General features: G+C 34.8%; 1 protein-coding gene across 1 annotated transcript in view; it reads left to right on the top strand.

The window, feature by feature from the left end:
- LOC129218616 (nuclear pore complex protein Nup98-Nup96-like) overlaps positions 1-19,113 on the top strand; it is a 59,902-nt gene extending 40,789 nt beyond the window's left edge. The window contains exons 7-8 of the mRNA XM_054852935.1: positions 7,119-7,198; positions 18,354-19,113. Coding sequence (XP_054708910.1) covers positions 7,119-7,198; positions 18,354-18,603 — 330 coding nt within the window. The 3' untranslated portion in view covers positions 18,604-19,113. The remainder of the gene's footprint in view (positions 1-7,118; positions 7,199-18,353) is intronic.
- The last annotated feature ends 210 nt before the right edge of the window (positions 19,114-19,323 follow it).

Here is a 19,323-nt window from a genome sequence, read left to right as displayed (position 1 = left end):
GGGTTTCATATCCCAACTAATTAAGGAAAAGCTAAATCTTTGCAGGAGTTGAAACTTGGTACATAGACCCCCAGTGGGGTCTAGTTGTGCACCTCCCCTTTTGGTTACATTCGGGTGTTTCTAACGGGATCTTTTGCCCCTTTTGGGGGGGGGAATCATTGTTAATTTTGATGTAAACTCAAGTGGTGTTATAATTTGGCGGACACTTGGCAATATATCGCCAGTCTTTTGGTCGCCAACTTGGCGACAAATTTGGTGATTTTTTTTTAAAATCTGATTTTAATTTGGATACTGTTTGTGATATTTAGAGAGTAAACTATTGAATCACATAAAAATTGTCAATAATAGGGAAATGACATTAAATAGGAGTAAAAGGAAGTCATGTGATGCACACATCAGCTCGTTTTATTTCACTTCTTACAATATTATAAATGAGTGGTGCCCAAGCTATGGCCCTCAGGCACACACCGGGCCTGCAAAGCTGATCCGCTTGGCACGATGTTTTGTGAAATGTTACAACTCGAAGAGCACGATTAATGACAGTGTTACAACTTTGAAGCAAAATATTTAGAAATTGGTTTGTGCAAAAAAAGGTTGTATTTAACAAATGAAGCATCAAGTAATGATAACAAAACAAGTTTGCAATTTTCTTTTCTTTTTTTTCCTATGTCATTTAGAAAAGAATAAAATATTTTGAAATTTTATGTGTCCTTTTGCCCGCGAGAATGATTTTAGTATGATATGTGGCCCTCGGGAAGAAAGTGTTGGGGACTACTGTTATAAACAAATTATATTGCATGCACTTTTTATTTACATAGCTCAACTTCACTGTTTTATTAACTTAATCATATACAGAAAACTCACTACAAAAAACAAAAAGTAACTTCAACAAATTATAGCGTTTTATCTTTAGGTCTTGGGAAGAAATGTTTGAACAAAACTTAAAGATAATAATATAATGATAGTCATTTAATTGAAATGGAGCAACAATGCAATAATGTTCACTTTAAGCTTTTACTACCATAATGCAATTTTCTGTTACAAAAATTTATCGTTTGTTTGTGTCACTGATAGTCTACAAAATAATGTCGATGCTAGGCTAACTATTTAAATCTTGCTTTAAATAAATCAAGAATATATAATTTTAACAGATTATTTTCTCGCAAAGGGGTCATCTTCTACTATTTTGTTGGTTTAGTTCGAAATATTGTTACATTTCATTTCACTACAGTGTCCACACATAGACAAGTAATCACGCCAAGCTTTACGACAGATACAGTTTGTAACACATAATGTTTTACAATTGCAAGATATTAGTTGGAGAAGTTAACTTGGAGCAGAGGTAATCGTCACAAGCTTAGAAATCAGTCTGTTGCTTGAAGTATACTGCCAACCCCACTGTTCTGGGGGAAGTTTAAATCATAACCAAGTTTGAATCTAGAGGCAAACCCTAAAAAGATGTTGACGAGCAGCATCTGAAGATGGTGGAAGTTTTGCTGAATCAAAAGTTGACTTTAGGGACATTTTTACGATTACTTGCTCATACACAAACTTTTATTCAAACTTTGTTAGGTTCCAGCAGCAAAATGGGGTTGACAATATACTTCAAGCAACAGACTGATTCCCAAGTCCATTACAATTACCCCTGCTCCAAGTGAACGTCTCCTACTAATATCTTGCAATTGTAAAAAAATGTGTGTTACAAACTGTAGTTTATGTAGAGCTGGGTTCGATTGCACGTCTATGTGTGGACACTTGCGGAATTCACTGTAACAATATTTTGAACCAAACCAAAGTAATAGAAGATGACTCCTTATAAAGACTAAAAAGTAATATTAAATGTTAATAATGTTGCAAGGAAATAATCAGTTAAAATGTACTATTCCTGATTTATTTAAAGCAAGACTTCAATAGTTAGCACATACAAAATTTCAAAACATTTTAAATCTTTTCTAAATGAAATGGGAAAAAAAGAAAGGAAAGAAAATTTTAAAGTAATTTTTTTTATCAATACTTGATGCTTCTTTTGTTAAATGCAACCTTTTTTGCAGAAACCAATTTTTAGATATTTGGCTCCAAAGTTGTAACATTGTCAATAATCATGCTCTTTGAGTTTTAACATTTCACTAAAGAACGGACCACACGGACACCTTCGTGGCCAGTATCTCCCAACGGTGATCCGTGCCCGACCAAACCAGTGGTGTCCAAGTTCAACCTATGGCCCACGGGCCATAGGTTGGACGCCACTGGTTTATAATATTGTTAGGGGTGAAATAAAAGGAACACCCAGGTAACATCATTAATTTTTGAGCTGCAATTGCATTATCATGGTACTGCTCTTGTAATGTTTCGGAACGGTTGGGGGGGAGAAACAAGAGGGGGGAGTTACAGCTTTGTGTTTTTTTTTTGAGTGTATACTTTGTATACTAACATCATGAAAAAAAATCGGCTTTCCCCGTATTCGTTGTGACACCAAAAACGTATAAGCATAGTACTGCTCTTGTAATGTTTCAGAAAGGGTGGGGAGGAAAGAAAGAGGGGTGGGGGTCGGAACTTTGTGTTTTTTTAGTGTATACTTTGTGCTAACATCCTGCGAAAATTCAGCTTTCCCTAAATTAGTTGCAACAAAGCCTATTTTTGTACCTTCATTGACTGGGCTATTTGTTTCACAAGTACCTCCCTGCTAAACTTGGTCAAGATCAAATGTATACATGCCTATATACACACATACATACTTATTCTCATACATATATTTTTTGTTTCATTTGTATAAATTACAAATTTTCAGATCTAATGTATAACAACTAAGGAGGAGAAACCAAGCAAAAAATCATACTGTTGAAGCAGTCAGAAAATGCCTGTAACAAGCTGCAATGCAGCTGACGAAGAAGATTATGTTTGTTTTCATAATTCTGTTGTTTTGTGGTATACCTATGCAAGTATATAGTTCCCTGTTTTTTGTTTACGTATGCAAATACATTCCTCAAGTAAATTCGCAAAAGCGGGAAGTTTTTGATAGTCACAATAAGAATACAATAAGAAGCCTGTAGATGTTGTTTACATTGATTTTCAAAAAGCTTTCGATAAGGTACCGCATGTTGCTCTACTTAGCAAATTAGCTGATATAGGAATAGGAGGGAAAACTTTCATTTGGGTAAAAAACTGGCTGACCGGAAGGAAACAAAGGGTAGTTGTAAGGGGAAATTATTCTAATTGGAGTGAGGTCTTAAGCGGGGTTCCTCAAGGATCAGTGTTAGGGCCTGTTTTGTTCATTGTCTTTATGAACGATATTCACAAAAATATTTCTGGGAACATGAATTGTTTTGCTGATGATGTCAAAGTTATGGGGACTGTAGAAAATGAAGAACAAGCAAATCAGCTGCAAGAGGATCTAGATCATATTACGTAGTGGGCTGATAAATGGGGTATGGCTGTTAATGTTGGGAAATGTCAAGTGCTACATTTAGGGCATGGAAATAAGTGTACAAGTTATTATTTGCAAGGTTCAGTCATTAGTCAGGCAGACAAAGTTACTGATCTGGGGGTCCTAATAAGTCAGGATTTAAAGTTTAGCCAACAGTGCAGCATTGCTAGCAACAAAGCCAATAAGATGCTTGGGTTTATCAATAGATCTATTTCAAATAAATCTAAAGAAGTTCTTCTGCCCTTATATAGAAGTTTGGTAAGACCCCATTTGGAGTATGCTGTTCAGTTTTGGTCTCCTTATCTTAAGAAAGACATTAATGTATTGGAAAGGGTTCAAAGGCGGGCTACAAGGCTAATAAGTGGACTTTCCCACTTAGATTATGATTCCAGGCTTAGAAGGCTAAAAATGTACAGTCTTGAGCAAAGAAGAGACCGAGGGGACATGATTCAGGTGTTTAAATTTATTAAAACGAAAGATGTTACGGGGCTAAAGTTTAGCACTGAAAACAGGACAAGGGGTCATTGTTTTAAGCTATTTAAATCTCAGGCTAACATGGATATTAGGAAAAATTATTATTTTAGCAGGGTAACCTTGGAACAGCTTACCGGAAGAGGTGGTAATGAGCAAAGGAGTAGACAGTTTTAAGAGGGCCATTGATCTTCACTGGGGATTGTAAATTGACTAGGACCAGTCTAGCTGGGCCCAGAGCCTGTTGCTGGTCGTCACTTTTGTACTTGTATTTGTATTAAAATATTGGCGATCTTAATTCATTCTTGTTAAACTTTTGACACTAGTACTGGTGCAGGGAATATTTTTCTTTTGCAAGCATAAACAAAGAATAGTTAACTATCTACTTGTATTGGATTACCATAAAACAACAGCGTTACCAAAGTAAAATTACTCTTCTCCTTCAGCAGTACTACAGATTGGTATGGTCAAAGACCTTCTCTGTTTGCTCCCTCTAGATGCCATGACTTTATGCTAGGTTTATTCTCCTATTTATTTCCGAGATCGCCAAATATCTTGCTACATGGTACAACCACCTTGCTGTTTCTCCTAGTATCCCCAATCTTAGAAAAAAGATTTTTTAACTGCATCCAAATATGCACATTGAAAAACATGTCTCAGCCATCTGATTCTGTTTAATTTAATAACTCTTAATGTGTCATGTTGTCCGTATTTATTGTATACTTCATGACAAGATGGTTGCTAGAGGGGGGAGTGTTTGGGTCGTAACCTCCCCCCCCCCCCATTTTACCAGAGATCCTTTAGAATTCCATTTTTAGGATCAATTTAAAAGAAATTTCCATTGAAGCACCCCCGAAAATGACCGAAGAAGGGCGCCCAAACCTTTCCTCACAACTAACAATACTGCGGGAGTTTTGGAGGAATGTCTCTCTGTTCCCTCTCCTCCGCCTGTCTCACCAAAATCATAAAAGATTGTATTTAATTTTGTTTTTATGGCTTAAATTTCGAAAAATTTCCAGAGAAGAGTTTTTGAAAACTCCTCCCCCTAACATCATTGAAAGTCAACCAAAATTACCTTTTTAGAGCTTTAATTGGGAAGGACTGCCTACCCCATAAAGCTACCAAAAATGGTCTTACAATCGTATTCTAAAGATTTCAATTTCAAAAAAGTTCCTGGGGGGGGGGGGGTAGAATCTCTCTTTCCCTAACATTACCAAAGATTGTTAAAATTGCGTTTTTGCAACTATAATTTCAAAAAATTTTGGGGGAGATCCTTCGAACCACCCTTTCCATATAGCATAACAGGTGATAATCAACAATTGCATTTTAAAAGACACAATTTCAAAAAAAGCCGAGGGGAGCGCACTTGAACCTCTCTTTACATTACCAAAAATCATCTAAAATGCATGTTTAAAACTGAAAATTAAAAAAAATTGCGGGATCCGGCCCTGGAATCTCTCTTTCCCCTTAACATCACCAAAAAACTTCTAAAACTGCGTTTTAGAGCTACAATTTAAAAAAATTCATTGGCGAGCTCCGGAACCACCCTTTTATTAACATACTTAGAGATACAAAAATTGCTGTTTTACATTTACCCTCATAGCTCTTCTCCCTCTAACATTACCAAAGATTGTCAAAAATGCTTTTTCAAGACTACAAATCCTTAAATTTTCTGCGGGAGAAACCCCTTATCACTGATCTAAAAAAGTGTTTTAACCCTTTTGACAGTAGCAATGACAGTCCAAAATTAGGTTTCCAGGCTCTTAATTTTCGAAAAATTTCGGATCAGAGTCTCCAATCCCTGCTATCCCCCCTAATATCGATAAAATTAATTTAAAATTGTGGGAGGACAGCAGTTGATTACCCGCCCCTTATGCCTTCTTTTCAAACATAATCAAAAATCATATTTCTTAGACTTCGATTGCAAGCAGTTTTCCATGAGGAACCTCTTTCCCTTGTATAAAGTTACCAAAGAGAACTTTAGAATGTGTCAAGAAGGTAAAGCTCCTAAATTTCTATCTCCCTCCTGTAAACTCACTGAAAGAAAATTTGTTATGGCGTTTTTAAAGTCTTATTATCAAATATTTGAGAGCCTCCTAGACCTCCTCCCCCCCTCCCCCCCCCCCCCCCAGCGTCATCAATCATAGACCTTATAACCTTAAAAAGTTTCTGAGTTAGAGCAACCACCTCCTCCTCTAACATGTCAACATATATCCCAAAATTGCATTTTTAAAACTTCAATAAAAAAAATTCCTGGCATCAGCCCCAAATGAGTTTTTAAGGATTAAAAAATTTCCAGGGGAGCTTCCACAAACCAAACCCTTTTTCTTGTGTTGCAACCAAATATAGCCTGAAATTGTGTTTTAAAAAAATGTTTTTTAAAATTTCATCTAAAATGAGATACCGAACCCATTGTCAGTTTGGCATGTATTTCAAAATATTAAAAATACTCCTAGCTCTTTTCCTCCCGTACAAACAATAATTTGGGTGATCCTGACCTTCAAAGCTCATGAAAGTGATTGGTGGCACATATTACTATTTCATATTCTAACTTGAGGGCCAATTAAAGGTCCTCATGTCATTGGTATCTTTCGCAATTGCGACATTTACGACATCACATCATTATCTGTACCAATAAAAGTTGTACATTGTTTAATTTTGATAAAATGATATTATAATAATAAGTTTAAATTTCTGAGGAAACATTTACTCACATTTAAACATTTTGATGTCGCAGCTTTAACTCTTGGTAATTCAGTAAAATTACTGTTCAAAAGAAAAAATTTAAACAATCAATAATTCCGCCCCCCCCCCCTGTCTTCCAAGTTCTTTTTAATTTTTTCTGTCCCCCCCCCCCCCCCACCCCAATGGGAGGGGTCCCATTACCATATGTCTACCAATGCGCAATAATGCTTCAAAACTCATACCAACACTTGACTTCTTCGTCATTTTGTCATATTTAAGACGCCCCCCCCCCCCCAAACAGATCCTGGCTATGGCCTTGCTTCATGGTTATAAAACTTCTCCATGTGTGGTTTTCTTTTACCGCTCCAGAAATTGACTGAATGATCTTTCTTTCAAAAATGAGTAGCCTGTTCTCTGTTTTGTTCATTGCCCATGTCTCACTGTCATTATAAAATGATCAATGTTATAAGGGATAGATTTATTTTTGTATTAAATTTGTAATTTATATTGTAAAAACTTTGTGCTCTCTCTGTTGCAGGGAAGTGGTAGTGGAGCAATGTTTCATCCACCATCAACATCAAATCGCAATTCCGAAAATTTGGAAGGACCACCTCCCGAGTAAGTTACCTGTTTAATGAATCGCCAGGAAGTGACATTGTGCTGTAATTAATTGGGAATGGGAAGGAAAGTCTTGAGCTCCATCCCTGATATATGGGGATGTAAAATTTCTGGAAGTTTTGAGATGGTGGGAAAAACAAAATGTTTTTTTTTCCCCTGGGAAAATTGGGGGGAAAAAGTAGAAGTTTTTTTTATTTTTGTCAATTAAAATGTATTTAAGTCATATTTCCTTTAAAAACATGAAAAATATTAAGGTAGAATCTATATCAATTCAACAAGGGGCGTAACTTGATGGTCCGATTTTTTTGAATTAAACATATGTTAAAATTAATAAGAAATTAAGAAATGCGTTTTTTCCCCCAAAAATATTCCTGGACCGAGATACAGGCCGCCAAAGATGGCGGTCCTGTCATGATTTCTCACTTGGGATTTCCGTCAAAATCTTTAAAGTGCATTATCTCAGGAACGGTGTAAGATATTTTGTTGCGGTTTGTTTTATTTAAAAGGATATTTTTTCTTGTTTAAAAACATATGCAACGTTTTGAAATATGTGCTTTAGGTTTTTTTCCACAGTCTTTTGAAAAAAAAAAGTTTAAAATAATTTTTTTGATTTTTCTCAAAAGTCAATTTCAAAAATTTTCATTTTTTACAGTTTATTAGTGCCACTGAGTACTACGTTCCCTATAAACCCCTCGCTGAACAAAAAGTTTAGCAAATTTTAGAGGCATTTGGAAAAAATGAGGGTTTTTAATGAACAGACCCAGGGATGAGATTTTTCCAGCTTTTTCTGTTGGCTTTTAAAACATTTCCTCCCATTTTTGCCTCTTTCAAGCCTTATTTTTCTCAAAAATCGGTAAAAAATTCGATTTTTTTAAATTTTCAGTCTCCAATTTCTGATTTTTTCCACTCGAATTTTCATCCTCCATGCTATCTGCCAAAAACGTATGTTTTAGAATCATGCCAACGACGTCAAATACGTGCTGCACCGAAAGTTGCATGCCTCGTTTGAGATTTCAATCTCTTTGCATCCTGCAAGTATTTTAATTATTTTTAATGTTGGCTGGTTTTTTACTATATGCTACCTTATATCTGCTTATTTTATTCATTATTTCAATAATATTTTTATTTCTTTAATTTATTTTTAAAAAATGCGAAAGTCAATGTGGCTAGCACCCACAGTCTCAAAATTTAATGAAACTTGGCATGGTTACTTTTTTTTGTGCATTTAAGAAAGTGTAAAAAATATTTATGATGAATCTCAAATGGTTTAGGCTTTACAGCCTATTAAACGTTTTGAGATTTCATGATTAAATGAGGCAGCTGCAAGTTCTTTTGATTCGGAAATCGTATTAGGGAGTTTTCAGCAACAAATTTTGGATTCCAATGCAAGGAGAAAGGTAATCAATCTATTTTACATACATATATATTTATTTATTTTCAATTCTTACTATGAAAAGTATGTTCTATCACGTAAAGAAGTTTTGGATTTTTCTCTCTGTTGTAAATTTTTACTTTACAAACAGACCTAATTTTAAAATTTATGTTCTCACTCGTTTAACACTAAAAACTCAAGTGTTTTTAATGAAAAAAAGTATTTTTCTCCAAAAAAATATGAAAAGTTGGCACTATTGTGTGATGCAGCCAAGATTGACCTCTGGCTCCCCCAACCCTTTGTTCAAGGACTCAGGGGTTAGAAATTGTTGCTTCTTTTTCAAAACTTAGATTTATTTAGGAATTAACACTTTTCCAAGAAATGGTATAATGCCGCAAATTGTACAAAATTATTGCTTATACTTAATTAAATAACTATTACTTTTAAAACTGGTAAATTAGCTATTTTTTGTTCAATTTTGAATATCATGGCTTCCAGGTAATATTTTGATGCGGTTTTGGATACAATACCATTAACGAAATTTTTTTGGATTTCCTCCTTTTTGCCCTCTGACCACTCTCATCCCTGCAGACCTGAAAATTCATTTTTTTTAACCCAGCAAGAGGCCAGAAAACACTTTTAATTCAGTCATATAGCGAAACTTTCATTTTGAGTCGCCATTTTATTCTGGATATTGAATTTAGTGAGACCAAGATGACATTGTGCTTAACAATTCTTTCAGCGCTACGCTGAAAGGTTGCGTGGGAAAATGCAGCGAAATGGCTGGAGACCATTCTTCTTTTCATAAAAAGTGAAATTCCTGGATAAAGTGGAGACTCAAAATGAAAATTTTGCTATATAACTTAGTTAAAAGTGTTTTCTGTCCACTAGTTGCGAAAACCTTTTTTGTTAGTTTTAGGAACAAAAGTTAACTTACTTTCATTTGTCCCCTGTGTTTTAATAGTTTATTAAACCAGTTTAAAGGCAGTTGGTAATATTAAAAAAATTAGTACCAGAAAATAATACCAGTTCCTTAAAAACCCTCGTTTTTTCAAATGCCTCTAAAATCTGTTAAACAAAAAAGTTGAAGCTCTCCTTTTCAGGGAACCTAGTGCTCAGTGGTACTAATAAACTGTAAAAAAAATTTTTGAAATTGGCATTTTTGAGTAAAATCAAAACAATTATTTTAAACTTTTTTTTTCAGAAGACCAGAACAAAAACTAAAGCACGTATTTCAAAATGTTGCATATATTTTTAAACAACAAAAAAATCCTTTTAAATAAAACAATACGCAACAAAATATGTTTTACCATTCCTGAGATAATGTTCGTTAAAAATTTTGACGAAAATCATGAGAGGACCGCCATCTTTGGCAGCCTGTATCTTGGCCTAGGATTTTTTTTTTGGGGGGGGGGGGGGGCAAAACATAAAAAAAAGCATTCCTTAATTTTTTATGAATTTTAACACATGTTAAATTCAAAAAAATCAGAGACCATCAAATTACGCCCCTTGTTGAATTGACGTGGATTCTACTTTAAACGTTAATGGAATCCATGTTATTATTTTTTAATGTGAAATATATATAAAAAATTTTCGATGTAAAAAAATTAAACCAGTAGCTTCCTTAGTGGAAAACACCAAAAAGGTCTAAATGAGTCAAGTCATAAATCAACCATAAATTTTGAGTAAGATAAGAATTTTATAAAATGTTAAGCCGAATTTTGTAACTCAAGTTTGTTTTTTTCTTTTGTAAATGTTGAGATTTTAAACAGAACTTTATTTTAAGTTTTAAAAAAAGTTTAGTTGGCTCTGTTAGGTTTTTAGCCTGTACTGTGCCATAAAATTTGTTACAGATATTTATTTATATATGTGTGTCTATATATATACTGTACATACACATTAAATGAAAATATATTAACATTTTACTTGGACATATCGCTAATAGCTTGTATTAATATACTAAATCTGTCTTGTGTATACATAATAGTTCTATTGAGAAAAGCATCAATTGATTCTTTTGTGTACAGGTAAATTGAATCATCTTGATGCTTGTATTAGCAAGTTTTGTGTTTTCATGTAAAATATTGAATATAATAACTGTTTAAACAAAAAGAGCGTTGAAATATATATTTATTAATTTTTGGAATACATTATTTTGTACCAGAAGTGAATGAACCCCTCCGAGGGTAACCGCCTCCCTCCCCCTTCCCCTGAATTTCCGATTTCTTTCCCAACCATTTCCGTCTCTAGTCCTATTTGAATTTGTTGATCTTGGTGAAGCTCATAGCCCTTGCAAAAGGTCTGAAATCTACCTTTCAGCAGTGCAGTTTCTTTCAAGAATTCGACTTTCAAATTTAAATGTTTAAGTGGAAGCTTTTAGTGCTTCCTCAAGGCTATTTTGGTTCGAAGAATATCATTCCCGTGATTTTCTCTGTAGTAAAATTTAAAAAATAGCTTATTATTTATGTATTACTAGCAGTAAACCGTACAGTGATGTCCATGCTAAAAATTTAATGGAAGTCCGTTGAATTTAAAAAAAAATGACGCCCCCTCCCCTCTTATGTAAAACGATCATTTTTCTTTGTATAAAATGCGTACCAATTTTTTAAAGAAAAAAAACCTATTAAAAGTTTATTTGGAATTTAAAACTTTTCATCAAATCATGAAATTAGATTTACAGTTGCTTTAAAACTCTATTTAGCGAGTGAAGCAGTTTTCACTGCAATTTAAAATATTTCGACAAATAAACAAAAAAAGACATCAAATAATATCTTTCAAATGTAAAAATAGTACTGCAACTCTATTGTTTATCGCAAAACTCACCCAGCAACCATGCTCCCAGAATCTATCCGTCTAACAAAAAAAAACAAAAAAATCCAGTTGAACATTTAAAAATCGTCAGAAAAAAAGAAGAAAATGTCGTACATTTCACTCGGATAAAAACAAATCAAAAGTTCCTTTTCTTCCAAAACAATGAATTACATTTAGGGTTGCTTTAAAGCAATAATCCTAGACTGAACTGCTCAGCGCCAAGCGACCAAGCAACCGGAATCCAGCCCTTTTGCAAGTGAAGCGGATGTTTTTTCTTTGGCAAAAAAAGTGTAAACTATATCACTCATTATGCCTCATTCATTATGCGCTGGGGGTCTTTGTGGCTTTGTAGTAGAAACTTCACTTCAAATGCCGGTAAACGATGCTCTGAGTGGTGTATTTCCCTTCTTTATGCTTAAAATCTTTCTGATAATGTATTATATGTGAATAAATAAAAAAAAGTCCAAAATCTCGAGGCAATGGCCCTCAATCCTTCCATGATTATTAACTATGGACAGGTAAACAACAACAGCAGTGTCATATAAGTTAAAGGCAACAATTTTCAACTTAATATGGGCATTTTTATAGTAATGAATGAGCTTTAAAAGCCACTCCACCCCAGTCATTCCGTCAAAACGCATAAACTTGAATTTGTCAACCTAGTGCATGAAAAATTATTTAAATTAACAGTTTCTAATTGTTACACAATTTCACAAAAAATATCGTTTTGTTCTAAGAAGTCCAAAAACTTGGTTCAGAAAAGTGTTGTTTCATCACGGAGCAGAAAATAGCAGAACCATTGTGGAAAAAGGAATATAATTTTTTTTCTCCGTCTTGTTTTTCATATTTTAACAAGGAAGTGCAGTGAAAAAAAAAGTCAATTGAAATGAAAATAATTTCACTGTAATCGCTTAAACCTTAGAAAGGAAAAAAAAACTCTTTCTGTTACACATGGAATTACTCTGAACTAAAAGGCATTATTTTCTCTATTGTAATTAAAATAGCAGGGCTGTGGACATTACCAAATGATGTGGATCGCTGTAAAATAAAATCCCAACAAAACATAACCTCATAATCGAACTTGGCTACTTTTCACATTGATATAAATATCATTAAGTTTTGAAAGCTAAATCATAGTAATGCTCTTCTTTAGAATTAAATGTAAAAGCGAATACAAATACAACTTCCATCCCCTATGCTTTTAAGATGCACTGGTTTCTTTTCATTAGTAATTTCGAGGATATTTTCATAACGGGGGGTTAGGCGCTATCTAATGAGCAAGAGAATGCTCAAGACTAATAACCTCCAAATGCGATAACCTAATTAAATATATGACTAGAAATGCATGATTAAAAATAGTTAAAGACAACTTAAAATAAAAACCAAATTTATTTGGTAATTTAGTAAAGTTAGTTTAAGATTATTAAAAACATTTGAAAAATAACGCGAACTAGAGCTGAGCTATATCAATCTATTAACCATGTATTAAAAATAAACCCGCGTCGTTGCATAAAAGCAAACGAGCACTCGAGTCAACTTGCCAGAGAGAAAACACCGAAGAAGTCAATTTTCTACTCGAAACATTTCCTTTTATCCTAAGTCAACTCATTTGCATGCGGACGCCAAATCACCTTCTGATACACGCCAGCATAGCACCTGGCCAATGAGCATTGGGCACGTGCCGATCAGTTACGATGCTTCATCGATTACGTAAAGATCGGCGACTGCACGTGCGAGATACATCTTCAAACATCCGCATTAGAAGGTAGAAAAACATCGTTGAAAAATTTCTCCCATACTAGGATTAGGCAGTTGACTGATACTATCGTGAGATAAGTGGTGAGATGAATTAGTTAAGACTTGTTAATTATTATTTAAGGGGCGCTAGGCCAACACTATCGTCAATTATGGGCTATAATTGTTTGCTTCTGTCACTATCAGGAAGGCCATGACAAAAGTACATTAGCCCTTGGTCTTTGGTGTTCACAAACTTGGCGACAATTGTGACAATTGCTAAAACTCCTAGTTTTTAAACTCTTCCCGCAATTTCTATATTGTCTGTTGGGATTATCATAATGTAGATCGTAAAATATGCAGAATTGGCGAAAACATTTCCCCATTGCTTATAATTCCATGGTGCCAAGTTTATGGACCTTTAAGAAATTAAAATGAAGCGAAGGTAAAAGACGTAATCATGACAATGCAAAACAAAACGTCTGTAATTTTAATGAAGATTAGATTTATTCAAACTTTATTTTTAACAGCTTGTAACTTTTTTCCTTTAGAGATAGGGTTCCTGGAGTAAAAAATGTTGCTTTTTCCAATGGTGTCAAAAAGAAAACTGTGGGAAAATTCCCTCACTTTTTATTGATATATTTAATGAAAGTATTGCCAAAATTTCAGCTAAGCCTAAAAAAGTTTGAGATAAAAACGCAAATTGCTCCTGTCGTAATGAAGTTAAAGCATTGAAACAAATTGCTTAGAATGCGGAAAATTCTACCCTTTTCAACGATATAAAATATTAATATGTGCAAGTAATTTTTCACTCCTTTAATAGTCAATAATAGGCAATTTACGTGAAGTTTGGGCCTAAATTGGAATAAAAAAAGAATTTATCGGATTTTTTTTCGAATTACAGCCTATGTTACTCAGTAAGAAGGCACCTTTCATAACAGTGAAAGAATTTTTCAAACAGTCGCAATGTTCCGGAGGTTACTTCAAACACAAAAATTTGTCCTCTCTCTTTATAATATTAGTATAGATTTAGTAGTTGTAAGATTCATTCAGAAAAATTTGCATCATAAAAGAGGGCTTTTCCTGAAGGAAAGTTCTGTACCTCAGAGCCAGTCCAAAAATTGAGACCTTCCGTTAATTAGTGCAATATATGCGGAAGCCTATTCTGCATTTAGCCATGTGAACGTAATTTTAAAAAAAAAATCCTTTTCAATTTTTTACCATAGTTAAAAGAGCATACGTCCCATCTTTTGCATGCACCAGAAAAATATTTTTCCTCTCTCCTGTAAAATTATAATGTGGCTTGCATCCTTCTGGCTCTGAGGTACAGAATGAGGTTCGTGGAATTTTAGTGTGAATATGTACATTCTTAACATATTACGGGTTAAGCATAAAATTGACATGGTTTAGCTATTCTTTAGGCGTAAACCCCAAGTTTAACGCATTTTGATTCACCGGTCGAGTCCTAATTACCAACACATTTAGTTTCATTTTCAATCTTAATTGCATAATAAACCAGGAAAAAAAAGACCATTTTTGTTACTTTTAAAATATTGGAGGGAAGGGGGTGATACCCCATGAGTCCCAACTTGCTTCAAATGTCCATGTTCACTTTTCACCACTCTAGCTCCCCAGAAGAATGTTAACGGTTAATGTAATGCTCTTCCCCTCCACTAAAACTACTGAAAAATGAAAAAAAATAAAAATAGATAGACATCATTTCCAAATGAAAATGGATGAGGGAAAACGGTAATCATATTTAGAGTCAGGAAGTACTTTTATATAAGAACAAACAAAAAATTGTGCCTTAAATTGGAAAAATGAAAGAATTAGTTTTTGTTTCTTTTTTTTTTCACGAACTGGTCTGTAAACCTTCTAGGGCTAAACAAGACAAATTGAAAAATCTCGTCAAAATCGGTCCTGTACTTTCCAAATTTTCTCCGGACATGCACATTTAGAGTTTCCGTTTTATAGACATAGGAATTATTCATTTATGCTTTTTAACATAATAATAGTTCCAGATTCAGATCTATCTTTTTCGGAGAATGTTGTTACTCAGTGTATTATAAACCTTTCCGGATCATAGGGGTACCTCGAGAGCAATGGCTCCCTTCTTGAGTGCTACAAAGTATTTCCAGAATGAGACCAAAAATCTGTCTCAAATGACCCTTTTCAAAATTTCAGAGGTGCAACATGCCCGGTTGGTGCACCTGCTCATTGATAATCTGAACTACTTCTTATTCTAATGTTTAGATGTGTTTTCTGAGGCACCTAAAGTCCCATGCTATGGCATCTTTTATTTTCGTTTGACTTTCATTTTGTGGGAAACATAATGTGATAAACATTATTTTTAATGGAGCTTCACATTTTGACTCTAAAATACAAAATTGTTTTGAACAATCCGTGAACTGCCTGCCAAGATTTTTCTTGGGGGGTGTTTTAACACATCGCTAAGCTGCCAAGAGTTTGGCACTTGATTCCTTGACTCAGCTTTATTTCAGAAGCGTCCACCATTATGAAGGAAAGATACGCAGACAAAAATTAAAGATCGAAACTGGCAATGTGGTTTTGGTTCTAGAGCTCGAAACGTCACCTCATAATTTAAGAAATCAACCAAAGAGGTACAACATTTCAATTTCGAACACTCAAGGCGGATGTCTCATTGGACAGCTCACATTCCAAGTATGTGGGTGGGTTTTGGTTTTACTTCTTTCAGCAGCCATTGGAGAACAACGCCTCCTATAATTAATTTGAACTTATAATTGGTGAGAGTAGGGTTGCAGTAAAGAATGCAAAGCTTGTCATTATATTTTCGCCAACTCAGTGCTGTTATTGCTGTTACTTAAGCATTTCAGGGCTTAATAATTTCATAACACAAATATACTAAAAGTACATTTTTTTTTTCTATATCGGTAAAATGTCGCTCAACTCGAAAGTATGTGTGGCCGGCGTCCTTTCTTCCTTCTCTACCCATTTTAAGGAATGGACTCATTTTCTCAAATGATTGACAAGGTTCATTCATTCGCGGTCGGACCATACCTGTGCATACAATTAGATCGAAATCGAAGAGGACCCATCACGAATAGACTTCTTGACCAGTTACTGTGTTTTCGAGTCAAAAAATGGGAAGTCGACACTCTCACGAAAAAGTGTAGAACCTGTTTAAAATGAATCTTGCATTGTTGTTAGTTAAATTATTAGAAATTGAAAGCTCGAATTAACATTTTTTTTGGAAGGTACGACCATTTTACCCATTATGTTATTTTGAAATGGTGGCACACGCATCGTCTTGGCAGGCCTATACTTTTCAACCCCTCTACAAGTGTTGGGCATTAATCAACTATTTTTTCAATTGCATTGTTAATTGATTAAAAAAGTAATTCCAATTAAATTAATTGCAGTTAAACTATCAATCGCACTTTGCAATTAATTTAATTGGATTAATGTACGTTAATTGTTTCTCACAATTAAAATAATTGCAATTAATGTTTTAAATTGTTTTATATAACAATTAAAACTAACAATTAACTTTATGTATCAATAGGTACAGCGCAGGATAAAAAGTCAAAAGTGTTATTCAATTTCGTATTTTCATTCAGTGCTGATTGCTTGCTCGCTGCGTGAACTACTCACGTCTAGGCTAGCTTTTTCCACACATAAATGTTTGTGTTTTAATTAAGTGTTTTAAGCTTGTGATAACACTGTTTTAGTTTAACACATAGCAGGGGAGGTGAGAAAGAAGGATATAAGAGGGGATGTAAGGTCTCAGAGACCGTTCTGTTATTTTTTTTTTTTTAAATCATGTACATAATTTAGATACATTTCTGAAATTTCTCTCAGATGTTATTTAGAAAAAAAGAAAAAAGATGTTTTTGAATTTTTAATTGAAATATACCTCGCTGGAGCCATAAGATTTAAAAGTCGTATGCTGCAGTAAATAATTTATTGCTTGTAATAAAGTTACTGTTGAGCATTGATCTTTTATTAGTTGCTGACATGTGTATTTAAATAGATAATAATATGGTGCATGTCCAGCGTCCACATCCCAGGTAGACCTGTGGCCTGTACAGTATTTTATATAAAACCAGTAATTTTTTTAAGAGTTAGTTTTTAATTAAAATTCACAAAACAATTGACAATTGTTAGTTGTAGGAAACTACTGTTAACAATTAATTGTTAACTGTAGTAAATTACAATTAACAATTAATCATTAATTGCAATTTTCCACAATTACAATTGATCAATTGTTATTTGTTGTGGTTACATTTATCAATTAATCAATTGTTAATCTTTAATTTTTCATGCAATTAAAATTTGCCCAACTCTGCCCTCCGCCGGTGTCGATAGAAATCTGCATTCAGTTGTCTATGAGTACGGTGCGTTGGCAAAAAATCGGAGTCAGTTGATGCCACTTTCAGGGAACTTCCCAGGATTCCCCAAGAAATTGCCCGCATATATTGCAGACAAATTTACTGATCTGGGGGTCTTAATAAGTCAGGATTTAAAGTTTAGCCAACAGTGCAGCATTGCTAGTAACAAGGCCAATAAGATGCTTGGGTTTATCAATAGATCTATTTCAAACAAATCTAAAGAAGTTCTTCTGCCCTTATATAGAAGTTTGGCAAGACCTCATTTGGAGTATGCTGTTCAGTTTTGGTCTCCTTATCTTAAGAAAGACATTAACGTATTGGAAAGGGTTCAAAGACGGGCTACAAGGCTAATAAATGGACTTTCTCACTTAGACTATGATTCCAGGCTTAGAAGGCTAAAAATGTACAGTCTTGAGCAAAGAAGGGACCGAGGGGACATGATTCAGTTGTTTAAATTTATTGAAATGAAAGATGTTACGGGGCTGAAGTTTAGCACTGAAAACAGGACAAGGGGTCATTGTTTTAAGCTATTTAAATCTCAGGCTAACATGGATATTAGGAAAAATTATTATTTTAGCAGGGTAGTGGAACCTTGGAACAGTTTACCAGAAGAGGTGGTAATGAGCAAGGGAGTAGATAGTTTTAAGAGGGCTGTTAATCTTCACTGGGGATTGTAAATTGACTAGGACCAGCCTGTTGCTGTTCGTCACATTTGTATATCATTTTGCAACGATTGGAGAGTCGTCACGAATGTCATCCCAGTCGCTTTCGTTTCTCCTCTATTCTGGCTCTAGTGTTCTTTTAAAGGTGTAACAATTAACAGTTTTAAGTGGAATGCGTGTTAATGTGAGACTCCCTTCCCTTCCAGGAGATGTCGGCACGAGTCGGAATCCTCTTCGGAATCGGACGAAGACGTGGCATTGGACGGTGGCAGGGACTGGCTGATGGAGATGCTGGATGGAGGAGGGTGGACCACATATGGCACAGACAGAGGGTGCATCACAGTGGCCGCAAACGGAGGGTCCATCCAACTGGCCACAGATGAAGGGTACATCACACTGGTCCCAGACGAGTCAGACGAGATGGAAGAGATGCCCCTCGACCTGACTGTCCGTTGAGGGAATGAGGCAGCAGCAGCAGAGGTGCTGCTGAATGCCTATAACACCTGGCCCCTCCCCTGCCCTTGACATCATTCTTGCATGGTCATCATCCTCCCGTGAATGGCTTTCGATGACATGCAATCCGTGCCTTTGAATGCAAGACTCAGAGATGCCCGTAAAGTGCCTCACAGTGGTTCATCCCATTTTCGGTATTGACATCAACCGTCCACTTTTTGATGTTAACCTTATTACTCATTCACTATAGACTTTTCTTATGAGGACAAAAGTAGACGGCTTCTCCATTAACCACCTTCCGTGTGAACATTTTCTGTCGGAAAGTACCGTTCCTTTCACATGTAAGAATCTCTTTGTTTGTGAATGTGAAAAGTGCAAACAGTGGACAAAAATATTTTGATGAACCTTTAATGTTGGATATGTGGTTTCGATCATTTTATATAAAAATGTTATAAACATTATTTTTTATATGTATCTAAGGCTACTTATAAAGCTACACAGTAAAATGGATCATTAAACCATTCGAGTCATCTCTTTATTATACAATACTGGCACAAAAGAAATAAACGGAGCGGAAAAGATTCATGGGCACACTCATGGTTTCAAAGTACTATTTTCTTTTAGGGATCCCTTTGGCTGGTATTGCAACTTTTGTAACTGAATTCTGTTTATTGGTGCAATGCTTAAAATGATGCAAAAATGAAGTCTTATACTCGATGCAGA

The sequence above is a fragment of the Uloborus diversus genome, chromosome 3, assembly GCF_026930045.1.
Source record: "Uloborus diversus isolate 005 chromosome 3, Udiv.v.3.1, whole genome shotgun sequence".
Taxonomy (NCBI): Eukaryota; Metazoa; Arthropoda; class Arachnida; order Araneae; family Uloboridae; genus Uloborus; species Uloborus diversus.
Note: the sequence above shows the minus strand (reverse complement) of the source record. Positions and strands in the feature narration are given on the sequence as shown.